The sequence below is a fragment of the Myripristis murdjan genome, chromosome 11, assembly GCF_902150065.1.
Source record: "Myripristis murdjan chromosome 11, fMyrMur1.1, whole genome shotgun sequence".
In the NCBI taxonomy this organism is placed as follows: Eukaryota; Metazoa; Chordata; class Actinopteri; order Holocentriformes; family Holocentridae; genus Myripristis; species Myripristis murdjan.
Genome location: NC_043990.1, coordinates 23439256 through 23452437, shown reverse-complemented (window position 1 = coordinate 23452437; position 13182 = coordinate 23439256). Strand labels below are relative to the sequence as shown.

Here is a 13182-nt window from a genome sequence, read left to right as displayed (position 1 = left end):
TTACTACCTAATTAAAACGGTCTGATCTTTTGTCTGACCTGGGGCTCCTGGAGGAAGCTAAACATTGTTGAAGGAGAGGAGGAGGAGGTCGTCATGCCAGGCACAGCTACAGACTTTGGTCTCTGGCTGGATGTAGAGGAGAGACGGGCATCAAAGCCCTGGTGTTTGAAGGGCTGCTCATCCTGGTACATTGCCTGGAGGTGGTGCCTCAGCAGCTGCTCCTCTCTGGAGCCCTGCTAAAGCGAAGAAGAGAACATGAGGTACACTGTGGCACACTGTGGATTACTTAAAAGTCACTGGTCATTTTAAGACATTTCCCTACAGCCTTTCATTTGATCTGTTTGTTCTCATCTTATTTTTGTTATTTAGTCAACAGACAGGTCTGAAACATGCAAATGGTCTGCTGTTAATCAATTGAATAAATAAAGAAATCATTTTGGGAGAACCTCACCTCCAGATCTGAGAGGTGCACCCTCGCTCCCTCCTGATTGGCTGCTAGAGACTCTCCAACAATGGTAGGAATGATCACAACACTTGACTGGCCATCACTGACCCGTCCATCTCCATTAGGAAGCTGCGTAGAGACAACCTGCTGGAACGTGGAGTTTCTGTGTAGCGCTGGAAGGAAGATGAATGAATGTAAAAACATGTTTACATCCAAAAATGCACCATGTCCCTCTTGCACAGTTGATGTGAACGTACCGAGCTCTCTCTGGACCTGGTGGGGTATGCCCATGATGGTGGTCCTTCTGCTCCTCTTCTTGCCCTTATCTAACCTCTTCACTGGGTTCAGAGGCTTGAATGTTGAACCTAAGGTAAAAAGCAATAAACAGAGGATGTTTTTTTGCCAATATATATTCAGCTCAGGAGGACAGATGGGTTAGACAGGGAGAGACCGGGTATAAGAAAACTCACATTATAAAGCAATATGGAGGGGAACTGGAATTTCTAGGGGATTTCAAAAGGGATGTTGGAATTATGGATCAGAATACCAATCAGATGTACTGAGTGAACACACACACACACACACACAGAATAGTGTGCATTGCCTTCCAGCTGTGACATGCAGAGGCAGCTGCAGTGCTGTCTTCAGATGCAAAGAGACATTCCAGTATCAGAAATACACTGTGTGCGTGTGTGTGTGTATGTCAAGTTCCTCTTCATTTGATTTCACACCATAACCAGAGGCTCCATACAGCTGGAAACGAGCCGTGCATGTTAAACACTTGCTTCTGCCTCGTCATTCAGCAATAACTATACTATATGAACAAAGCTCAAACTGCTTTCACAGACACAAGCTCAATGATTAGCTCTTTTTGTCGTAAGATGAATGGGATGTGGATAGTTGCTTTCAAACTCTCCATAGACACACATATCCACACACACACACACACACACACACACACACACACACACACACAAAGCTGTCCTGTACCTTGGCGGGTGAGCACAGGCCGAGTAGACCCAGCTGACATAGGGGAGGTTGCTGTGGTGTCAGTATTCCCAGAGGTGGATCTCGACTCTGGAAAGCCACCATCGTCCTTGGAGCTGATATCCTGCTCAGGACGGAGAGTGTCTGTGGACTGCAGGACAAACACACACATACACACACACACATACAGAGCAGTATTAAGTGAGGTGGTGTGTAGTATGCTTAGGAAGTGGGGGAAATGATTGGTCATTCACACAGCTTTGGAGTACTTACAGCAATACTCTCATCATCTTGAAAGTTCACTCCATTCTTGTTTTCTGCGTGAACCAAATGGGAAAAGTCCTGTTATATTTTGCAATATATACGTAAACAGTGATGTAACAGCAATGTCATCATTTCACTGCTTCAACTGTTAGTGTATATGATGTGTTGATGTGTGTTGTACAAGTGCTGTCCAAAAAAAACTGCAGTCTTATTAACTAGTTATTATTTTGTGCAATTTTCTATTGATACGTTAAACCCTTATATTGATACATATCATTGACACACTTCATTTTCATATAATTTTATGACATCTACATTCTACTGCCAGTGCTAATTTGGTTTCAATAAATTTCAACGGGAATTTTGAATTAAAATTATTCATCTTTAATTAAAATTGACACACCTTGTATCGTGTTGTATAGATTTTAGACCGGTGTGGTTTTGTTTAGTTTGTCATCCAATTTAACATATAATATATTGTATATTTTGTTATTCTGCTTGGGTGTTATGTAATAGGCCATTATTTTAAGCTGTATGTATACATTTTCAGTCAATTCTGTAGAGTAATGCAATAATTGTGACAAAAAAAGTGACCCTTGTAATGTGAGACATATTGTATGGTAATGTCCTTGCTATATGTTGTACTTTTTGATGTAAAAATGTCCCCTGTCCCACTGGACATGTCTGACCTTCCTGCTGTTGTATCTTTAGTCCCTCCTGGGCCTCGGTGTGCAGGTCCTCCAGGTACTGTGGCCTGCTGCCTTCAATGAAAACATTTTCCTGGTAGTGCTGCGAGGCCGTGTAGTGGACCGCCAACCTCTTCTGCTCCTCACTGCCCTTGGGACCAGCTGTAGGGCGGAGGCGGGTGGAAGGAGGAGAAGAAGAGAAGAGGATTTATGTATGTGGTTTACATGAAAATAAATGCCACATTTCACTTTTAATAGGTTCAAAAAAAAAAAAAAAAAAAAAAGGGACCTGTAAGCTCGCTAGGCATGTGGTGATTGTATCTCAGTCTTTCTCCAGACATTACAAGACACAATCAGGCTAACAGAGGACAATGTGGTGTCCAATCTCTGATCTTAAATATTAGCAGTTGCTTGTTACCCGTCTTGTGCATCCTCTTTCCTCATCTAACCTTTATTCTGTAATATATTTGCTCTGATGCCTTGTATCCCAGTCCCCTCCTTGATATGATCATTTTCACTATTAATGCCACAATGTGATTTGGTGTTTGTCAGCTTTGCCCAGGATCAAAGCTAGGAGGAAATGTCAAAGGTATAAGGATTTCCAATGAGATAACTTTCCATTCTCAGGACTCTGTCACACACACACATACACACCAGGTGTCCAAGTGCCAAAACCAGCTTTACAGTGACCCCTATGCACCTCCACCTGGCAGGAATGTGTGTGCATGCATGTGTGTGTGTGTTTGTGTTTGTCAGTGTACACAGCAGTGCACCTTTGACACAGCACACACTTCCAATCCCTTCAGCCAGGCAGTCTGGCGGGCAGTCCTTCAAGCCTCGCCAAGCCCACAGCAGTAAACCAAACCAAGGCTCGGCTAATCTCCAGCAGTATCTTTCTCCCTCGCTAGTCCCCGAGGGATTAGATAATCTGGATTGGCGTCAGACAAAGATGCCACCAGATCCCTGCTGTGGGACTATTTTCTGTCACACTATCACTCCACTCAGTTTCAAGTCATCAAAATCCAACAGTGCTGCTGCTTTCAGGAAAATGAATGTGGACGATTTTATTACGGTGATGGAATACTGGTGTGAAGAAAGTTTGAAGTCTGTGAAAGTTCATTTTCATATCGTAGTGGAATGAATGGAAACCAATGGCTGAATACAAGGGAGGAAAACTGATACCGGAGTACTAAAATATGAGAAAAGATTACCAGAAATGTGAATTATATACATTTTATGGTATTTATACATTTTTATTGTGCTAAACATGCAAAGCCACTACTGTGGTCCTTCAAATGTTTCTGGAACGGTGTGCTGGGCACCAATCTAGTCTAACATAATGGGACTCCTGAAAGTAGAGAGCATGACCCACTGGAAAACACTTGTGTAAAGTGGCTGTTCAACACTCTCTGCTCCTTGTCCGCTGGCTAAGCAAAAGTCAGCGAGAGGTGTCCTCTTTCCCTTCTTTGTCACAAACAACACTATGGCTCTCAGTCTCTCCTGGTTAGGTAATACTTTGCATTTGTGTGTGACTATGTACATACAGTATGTGTACGTGTTTGTAACAGACACCCAGCCCTGGCTGCCCATTACCCTTTTCTACCCTCAGTCACTCAGGTGAGGCAGCCAGTCATGCCCAGATACAATGCTCTCTCCTGTGTTTGGCTGTGGGAAAACCTTTTTTTTTATTGTGAACTTGGCACTGTCTGATGCAATCTAAGGAATTGGGGAGACATTCTAGACACAGCCACCAGGCAACTCTGTCATAACACGGGCAAAGCTAAGCATAAATTTTGCATGTAGTGTATAAGGTTTGGTTCAGTATATCTAATTAATAGGAGAAGCAGCACTCCTACAGATCTCCCAGACGCTTATGGTAGGGTTAGGGATTTTGGTTGATTAAGCGGTTCATTGTCAAAACCGATAAAGCCCCTCATCTCATTAGAGAGGACCCCCAAATTCCCCTCAACAGTAATCCTTGCATGCCACTGTCTGTCAGGTCCTGCAGTTGTGTGTGTGTTTTTATGAAGTGAGAGAGAGAGAGAGAGAGAGAGAATGAAAGAAAGAGCAGCATTTTTCAAGCTTCCAATCAACTAATGACATTTTACTAACTCACAAAGGAACCACTGATCCATCACCTCATAATAGTGCACCACAGGCTTGTGCGTTTCAAGATACATCAAAATAGTCCTGAACAAAGTCAAAGTCCAGCTCATGTATAAACCAGATATATGTCTATAAATCATGAAAGCAAAGTTCAGAGCATGAGTATAAATCACTGTCATCAGCGTAAAGGCAAAGATACCAGCCTGCCAAACCCTTCCACTGCACTCACCCTTCTTCTTGAAGACTGAAAGCAGAGAGTGGATGCTCTTCCTCAGGTAGACCACCATGCCTACACCGGCCCCATGGCAAACTTGAATGTAGTGTAAAAATCAGAACAGAGTCTGAAAAGTCCTCTTTGTGCCACAGATCCTGATGCTCTGACTTGTGCGAGCGAGCAAGGCTTGAAATCACTGCGCAGAGCCAAGACTGAGAACAGTTATAGATGGCCCGCTGTCAGAGTCAAAAGCTCTTTCTCCTTTGCAAAGTGTCTGGGCGACTTGGGAAGGACAAGTGCACAATAAGATCTGCCTCCAGCCAAGAAGCCTGTCCCAGCTGCCTTATCCCTGAGTCTGTTACCCTCCTCCTCCCCTCCCCCTCCGCCCTCTCTGTCTCTGTCGCTCTCTCTCCTCCACTGCAACTCCCCCTCTATTGTCAAATGATGACACCCCCCCCCCCCCCCCCCCCCCCCCTCCACCCCTCAGCAAAACGGCTGTCAAAAGTTTGGCTTTTCTTCCAGAGCCGTCCACCCCCACTTCCCTCACACGCTCATGAACAGACACGTGTGTATAATGCGTGTACACACGACCCCCATGAATCCCTTGTTAGGGTTTGTTGGGTTTTTGTGGTGGCAAGCAGGCCAACGCTCTTACACGCTGTTTGCAGCCAATAAATAGAGCCTCAGTTCTCTTTTTTCACGAAATCACCTCCTCCTACACATATTGGAATATTTTTAAACCCAAGGCTCATCTTTGTTCAATGTCTATCGTTTTTTTTTTTGATGAATGAAAGAAAATGTTGTGTATCGACTATTTAAAACTGCTATTTGTGGCATTTCAACTAGGGCTGACTGATATATCGATGTAATAAAAATGTTGTGATATGATACTAGATATCATCTGGGATTTTAGACATTGTAATGTGATGTTATGACATAAATTTCATCTTTTCCTGCTTTTAAAAGTATTTAAAAGTATTAGTCAGTTCTAGTTGTTTAATTATTTGCCTCTAGCAGCTTGGTCATCATATCCACATTACAAGTGAGTGTTTATCAAAAATCTCTTGTGTGCAATATACTATGAAAGCACTAATAGTCATCCCTACAATACTGTCACAGTACCGATATTGAGGTATTTGGTCAAATATATCACAATATGTAATTTTGTCGGTATCGTCCAACCCTAATTCTAACATCCGTATCCTGGTTCGACCCTCTAACTGCCCACAGAAGTTCCACACATCTTCCTCTGTCCTTTCTCTCATCTTTCAGAGTTAAAGCCTTCAGCATCATGCATGACTCGGTCTCGTTGCCACATTATCCAAGGGCTACAGTGGACCACAGATATTGCATCTTCAAAGTAAAAACCTAAATAATAACTATTCCATCTCCTCTGTTTCACTACATCACTTTCTTCAATGTTCTCTCTTTCCTCCTCCAGCCTCTCCCTCTTTCTTTGCACGCCTCCCTTTCTTTTCCCCCGTGTCTTTCTCCTTCTCAGCCTTTCTCTCCCCTTGTCTGCCCCTTGGCTTCGTAGACACAGAGGTCTACTTTGAGTTATAAATAGCCAAAAGTGCCTCGGATCACTCAGTTCATCGTGGCAGCTCAAATGCCGCTGTGTGTGGATGGGTGTTTCTCTGCGCCGACTTATGTTTCCTGATAAACTGCGGAGGGCATGAAATACAACACGGCTGTGCAAAACAAACACAGAAATGGCTGATTTGGACAAGCAATCGACCGGCACAGTGTCCCAATATGATTTCCCTGGTGTGGAGGCAGGACTTTGATTCCTCTGCCCCCTGAATGGCTGTGTTTATTCCCAATAAAGTGGCCCGGCAGGGGGGCTACAGCTGGCCCATACAACCCGACCAGCTGGAAGGACACGGTATTAAAGCAATTACCTTCATCCATACGCCCACCATCCACACTCACGCCGCCTCAGCCCGGGGCCCCTGGCACTGGGTAAAGAGCCCAGGCGAGTGGAGGCAGCTAAGATTTAGGCTTCTCCAGGAACGCCTAAGAAAAGAAGAAGAAGGAGAGATTCCCACCCCGGCGTGTCGGGTCACACTGCCCGGCCTGGTGTGCTGGCAGCGAGTCAGCCAGGAGGTGAGAGGCAGGCGGATAAGCTGAGGCCTTGAGGAGAGCAGCTTTAAACACGGGAGCCATGCCAGAGGATTAACGCTGCCAATGGCTTAACCTGTCTCTCTTTTCACCCAGCACTCCCTTCTTCCTGACATTTATTTTTCCTCTCATCTCATTCTTTCTCTTAACACTACTTTGTTTTTCCTGTTTCACCCGTCTCTGATCCCGATTTTTAAAAAATTTTTATATGAGCACGCACAAGCTCTTAAAAACTTTTGTTTATGGAGCAAGTGACATCACCCCGGCAAGCAATTCATACTCATTAACTCCGAATCCATATTAATTTGTGGGGGAATATTTTCCGATATGGGACGTGGTAGATTATGTGCGTAATAAATCAGCCGCGTTTTTCAGTGGTGTGGTCCTTTAAACTCTCAGCGCTCTCTTTCTCTCTCTCTCAAAGAAGAAATCCCCGACACACTCAGCCCATACAATGTTCCCCACCCCAGTGCAGACCTTTACTATCTGCCAATTTTGGGGGTTTCTGGCCCAGCCTCTATACCCCCCTGTTGTTAACTAAGACCCCTCATATCAATATTCATTAGTGGGCATAAAGAGACACCATCTGGCCTGGAGAGAGAGGGCAAAGGGGAGAGAGGGCTTCAAATGCCTTTGAATCAACACACACACAAACACAATTCCACCACATCAGCAAAATGACACAATGTATTATAATAGAGAAGATTAACACAATGTTACGCTGATGCAGGCGACTGAAACTTCATTCAGTTACATTTCGACTAGGGCTGGGTATCATCACTGATTTGCTGATTTGTTGTGATTCCAATTCACAAGACCACGATTTAATTTGATTTTCAATTCTATCGAGATTGGGTTAGGGTTGCTATTAGAATACCAGTTTTACTTAGTTTGTCCACAGGGGGGAAAATATATAAAAAGATCATTTCAGGAATTAAATGAATCCATGAAGATCTATTCAAGTCGGAAAATCAGTCAAGTAAACCCAGCCCTGATTTTGACCACATGAACAGACGGTCAAAGCCAAAGATTCTCAGTTGGCTTGGTAGTTCCATTCACCAATTCTGCATTGAGATCTTAAGGCTGAGCAGAGCCACACCTCAAGGGCCACTCAGAAGTTGCTTTACAGCTTTTTATGTCTGACTCTAGAGAAAATGTTATAAATCAGTCGCATCAGGTTGTTCGACTTGTTAGCAGGTCAAACTGCCTATTCGGAGGACAATCAGAGTTCATGGAGGCAACAAAACATGCTGCTTAAAGAGTCAAAGGTCAGTCCAACTCCTCCAGAAGCTAGAACCACTTTAAAAATATCTATCATACTTGTCATGCCATTCTCTCTGTTTTTTTTTTTTGTTTTTTTTTTTGTTTTTTTTCAAAATTAACTTTCATCTTATGTTACACTGGATGAATTTTGCGTTTGGAGGTATGCTGGGCACCCACCGCAACCCCCTCGAAAGCAAACTAAAACTGCAGTTTGACTGATGAAGACTGTTCAAGAAAAACTGCTACCAACAGTTTGTGCTTGCATGCGAATTGCATGAGAATGGAAATGCCTATGAAACAGTATTAACATCATGTGAGCCTACAACTCTACTGAAACCCAGACTAATGAAATAACTAATAATGGCAAATGTTAAATTCATGGTAAAAAAAAAAAAAAATAAAAAAAAAATGTTGTTTTCATGCAGCTGTGATGAGGGAGTAACCTCTATAATATCCATATTGGACCAAGTATCTGGCTGATATCCAACATTAGAAAAAACAAGGCACATATTGGCTTGATACATTGGTGGAAATCATTCTAATTATGAGAGCTAAGCTGCCCTGCATCAACAATGTTCCTCTTTGTACCCGCCCCTGGAATTTTTGCTCCACTAGAGAGCGCTGCATCAACTCTCACTCTGACTGGACTGCAAGTATGAGACTGCAAAAAAGCAGAGGACCCCATGAAGACATTTATTGTAGATCCACAGGTCAATTTGCGGCGTTGCAGGACAAAGGAGCAGCTGGATGTGAAGTATATGACTCCCACTGGACTGACCAGGCCCACACCCTGATACACACACACACACACACAGAAACACACACACTTATTGGAAAATGTAATACTGTGACCGCATGGTGCATATTAGCTCATCTTGTGTCCTCGGCTCACCCTCCCATTTGCTGCACAGCGGAGGGAGGAGATACATAGAGAGGCAGAGCACAGAAAGCGATAGTTGCTCTCCTGCCCTTGTAACCTCAACATCAGTATCAGGTGAGAGTGCAGAGCACTGGAGCATGGGAAGCAACAGAGTTTCCACTTCATGCCTGGCTGGCTATGAAGACTGCCACTGTGTGAGCGAGAGTGTGTGCTTCAGTACATGCATGCTGTGTGTGTGTGTGTGTGTGTAAGACAGACGGATCAGGAGACAGGGAGTAGGAGGGAAAGAGAGAAAAAGAAAGAGAAAAAGAAATCAAGGCGGAGGCAGGTACAGGACTGTAAAGATAACTGCAAAAATGACAACGAGCAACATGGGTGACGAGGAAGTTATGAATCATTGATCACTGCAGGTCTTTGAGACAGAGAATAGGGTGAGCCAGGCCTCCTCTGCAGAGCAACGCATCTGATCAATAAGCTCCTTCATGCCCAGGATTGTCTTACCCTCCTCACAGACTACCTGAGCAGGGGTGGCCAGGCATCTGCTTTTGGCTGCCAGAAGAACAGACAGACAAATAGATAGAGGAAGGAAGAATGACTGAATCACCTGTAATGATTGAAGACCATGAAGACTGGCTCATTTTTGACTTCTCGCCCACAAATGTATTGGTTGCATGAGTGTGTGTATAGCATATGCTTTTGAGGTCTGAGAAGTCAAAGCTAACTTAACACTGATTTACTCTGATTCATATTCAAAAATGTGTATAGCACAATGTAGGACTGAATGTACAGTATCTAATTTGTCATAACCAATTCATGCAAACTGACTCATATTTGACTCATTTCCCCGACTAATGACTTCAGTGGAGAGCTGTCTCATCCCAAGGTCAGACAGTGCTCACTGTACCTGGCAGATGATATTCAGACCTTGGCTATTAGTCTCACAACACAATGATGCTCTTTCTCAATCCGCGTATTGTTCGGGAAGTGCTGTTGCTTCCTTAAGCGAGGCTGCCGTCTCTCGATGGTGATGATGCCAAGTGGGACCAGTGTTTGCCCTGAGGTGTTTTTCACCCTCGCAGTGCGGTGAGGATTGCTCCACGCGGCGTCATGGTCGAGGGATACACAAAGACAACAGGCACTTGTTCGGCAAAGAGGTTTGGGACTTCCTTGTCCTCGGCTGGGCTTGTTTCCCTCTATTGTTGCTGTCATGTGGCTTAATAATTTTCACCTTCAGCCCAGCCTCCTGAAATTTCGTAACATGAGTTTCGTGTCATAAAATGTGAATCTATACTCCATGGGTGGAAAGTGATAAATTTGATTTCCCACCAATGAAAGGAGACACGACTAGATACATACAGCAGTTTGACATAGAAATATTGGAAAATAAAGGTATATATATATATATATATATATATATATATGCCATATTAAACTCTGATGAACTGGGTTCAATTCCCAAACTAGGCCAAGTGTCATCCTGTGAGAACATTCACAATTTTTAAATCTTTTCTAATTTAAACATAATGTAAACCTTATCCTTATCAAATGGTCTTAATCTCCCGACTTTAATTTAACCCTGTGTCATCAACTTTTCTCTTCATGGACGAGTGAAAATAGCCTGGCCATTTTGTCACATAATGCAATTCACAGTGGAGCGACGCTGTCTTCATTTAATTTGTGCCCACGACACATACGCTGTGTTTCAGACTCTGCACTCATTTCGCAAAATCATGAGACTGTGTCCTCTAAGAGAGAGTGAAATCAGCACTCCTTCTCCTCTTTGGTTTGCCCTTTCAGTCCTCCTCCTTGTCACGTCTAATCACCCCACTCTCTTTCGCTCCTGTTCCCTTCTTCACCTCTCGTCCTCCCACTGTGACGCACCCAGAGCTAATCAGAAATGCAGGTGATCCATGGGCGACGACACGTACTGTATTCGGTGATTTATGTCCTCTCCCTCCTCCCGTGCCCTCTTCCCTCGCCCCCATTTCCTCAGCCCTCTGCAGACTGTCTTCATCACTTTCCCTCAGTATCCCTCCTCATATCTCCGCCCTTCTATCTCCACTTCTCCTGCTGTAATCTCGCCACCATCTCCAGGGTCCTGTAGGACACAGGAGGTTGTGTTTTTTGTGTTCGCTGTATGACCAAACTCACACATCCTATAGATAAAATGATGAATGCATTCAGTCTTAAAGCGCCTATTTCATCCTCAGAGGGCCACCTCAACACATGCTGCATGATAATATCATAACAAGATACATGAAACATGAGATATTCCATAATTCATGGAATTATCTGACCAATCTCTCTCTCTTTCCTGTCCCTGGTTAATACTACACTACTCAGTGTTGGACAGGTGAGCACGTAACTCAAGCCCACCACAGCAGCCATAGAATACAAATCAGTGGAATGGTGATGAACAAAATAACGGTGGCTCTCTGTGTGTGTGTGTGTGTGTGTGTGTGTGTGTGTGTGTGTGTGCGCATGCTGGTGCGTCGAGGCCATTGTGGGTTTATTGTTGGTCACATTTTAACCCTCTCTTGCTTTGCTCTGGCAGTTTCATTACCTCCCTGAGATGGAAAGAAAAAGAAGGAATGACAGAGAGGAGGGAATGAGAGAGAGAAGGAGTGAGGAGGAGAAAGAGGGAGAGAGAGAGGGAGGGGAGGGAGGGGGGTTACAGCCAATGTGGGCACTCAACACAAGCCACCAGCAAAATGTTGCCTGGACTTTGCCTGGTGGTTGAGTTGGTTTTCTTCTATTTTGAAAATCATACTTGTGAGATGATCATACTTGTAAGTCCGTCTGTCACTGTGGACTGCTTTAACTCGTAACTCTCACAATGTGAGTAGAACTAGACAGATTTAAATTATAGGAAGATCTTTTGAGGAAGCACACATTTTTTTTTTGTTCCTGAAAATATACCGCCAAGTAGATTAAAGCTCTGGCAGGCGTGTATGTGATTGCCCTTGTCTGTCTGTCCATCTTTATATCAGCAGGATAACTTGAACAACAGACAAATCCGACAGGGGCTTGGTCGGATCGCTTGGAGTGTCTGTTCTGTTTTACCCATGGTTAACATGTGGGATGTGTAGTGGGCGAGACAAGGCAGGATGACTCAAAAGGTCTTTGACAGATTTGCAGCAAACTTTGTGGTAAGGCTGGTTAGAGTGATTAACGGCCAATCGGCCTCGAGAGGCGTGGCGATGGTGGGACTTTGCACAGCCATGGCTGTATTTTCTAAATGCATTCATGTAAAGGGGGGACAAGGCGGCACTGAACCCGCTTTACCCGCTGATTGGCTGCAAGGGGTGTGTCCTGTAATGACATTGCTAAAAGGGGACGTGGCTTAGCACAAACATTTTATTACAGAAGTTTTACCCACTGTGACTGATCTTCTCTCCTCTATACCGCTGCATCACTGCATGTAGAATTTAGCGACATCACTCACTGAGCACAGCTGTCTCCTTTTAAACATCTGTCTAACCTGTGCAAGATCACTCCTGAATTTGCTACGGTGATAATCCCGACTTGGAAGAGGCTGGTAAACCTGAGCCGCTGCGAATGACTCCACCTTTAGACCCTCAAATTCCACGAGGGCGCACAAACCGAGAGCTATACTTATCTGCTTCAGTGCCCACCGAGGGCAAAAATAGAAACCGCCACTCTTTTCGTAACGATCTCTCTTCCTCTCTCTGTTTCTCTGGCCCTCTCAGACAAGGGGACTTTGATCTCTCTCATTTACAGGGAGGAGCTGTTTTCCTGCTCGTCAACTCCAACTTAACCGCATTTCGAGCGCAAAACTGAAACATGAACGTGAGTAGAGATATAGAGAGATGCACAGCACAGACACAGATGACCCACTCTTCGCTGCATTCGCCGACAGTCTCAGAACAGGATAATAAATCTGTTTGTTGCTGGTTGGTGTGTGGGAGAGAGCAAAGGCGTCCCCCGGCTGACCCCTGAAAATTAGAGAGAGACAGATCCAAAGGCCTCCAGCCAAAACCACCCTGAGAAAGAGAAAGAGAGAGAGGGACAGAGAGAGGCAGGGCAAACAAAGAGCATATACGACAAAAAAGCGTCTGTGAAGTTATTCAGCCTTTTCTAATGTTGTTTTTTGGAACACAAGTGAAGAATTCTTGCCTCCAGATTAAAAAGTCACAGACAGTCACAGACAGAATGACTTGTTAAGATGGCTATTTTTTTTTACAGGGTAGTCAGA

General features: G+C 44.2%; 1 protein-coding gene across 3 annotated transcripts in view; it reads right to left on the bottom strand.

The window, feature by feature from the left end:
* nhsl3 (NHS like 3) overlaps positions 1–13182 on the bottom strand; it is a 55914-nt gene that overhangs the window by 5263 nt on the left and 37469 nt on the right. For all 3 annotated transcript variants that reach the window (XM_030063317.1, XM_030063318.1, XM_030063319.1), the window contains 6 exons: positions 2386–2544; positions 1706–1749; positions 1436–1583; positions 703–810; positions 452–618; positions 39–236 (listed from right to left, as the gene is read on the bottom strand). In XM_030063317.1, the coding sequence (XP_029919177.1) occupies positions 39–236; positions 452–618; positions 703–810; positions 1436–1583; positions 1706–1749; positions 2386–2544 (824 nt within the window). The remainder of the gene's footprint in view (positions 1–38; positions 237–451; positions 619–702; positions 811–1435; positions 1584–1705; positions 1750–2385; positions 2545–13182) is intronic.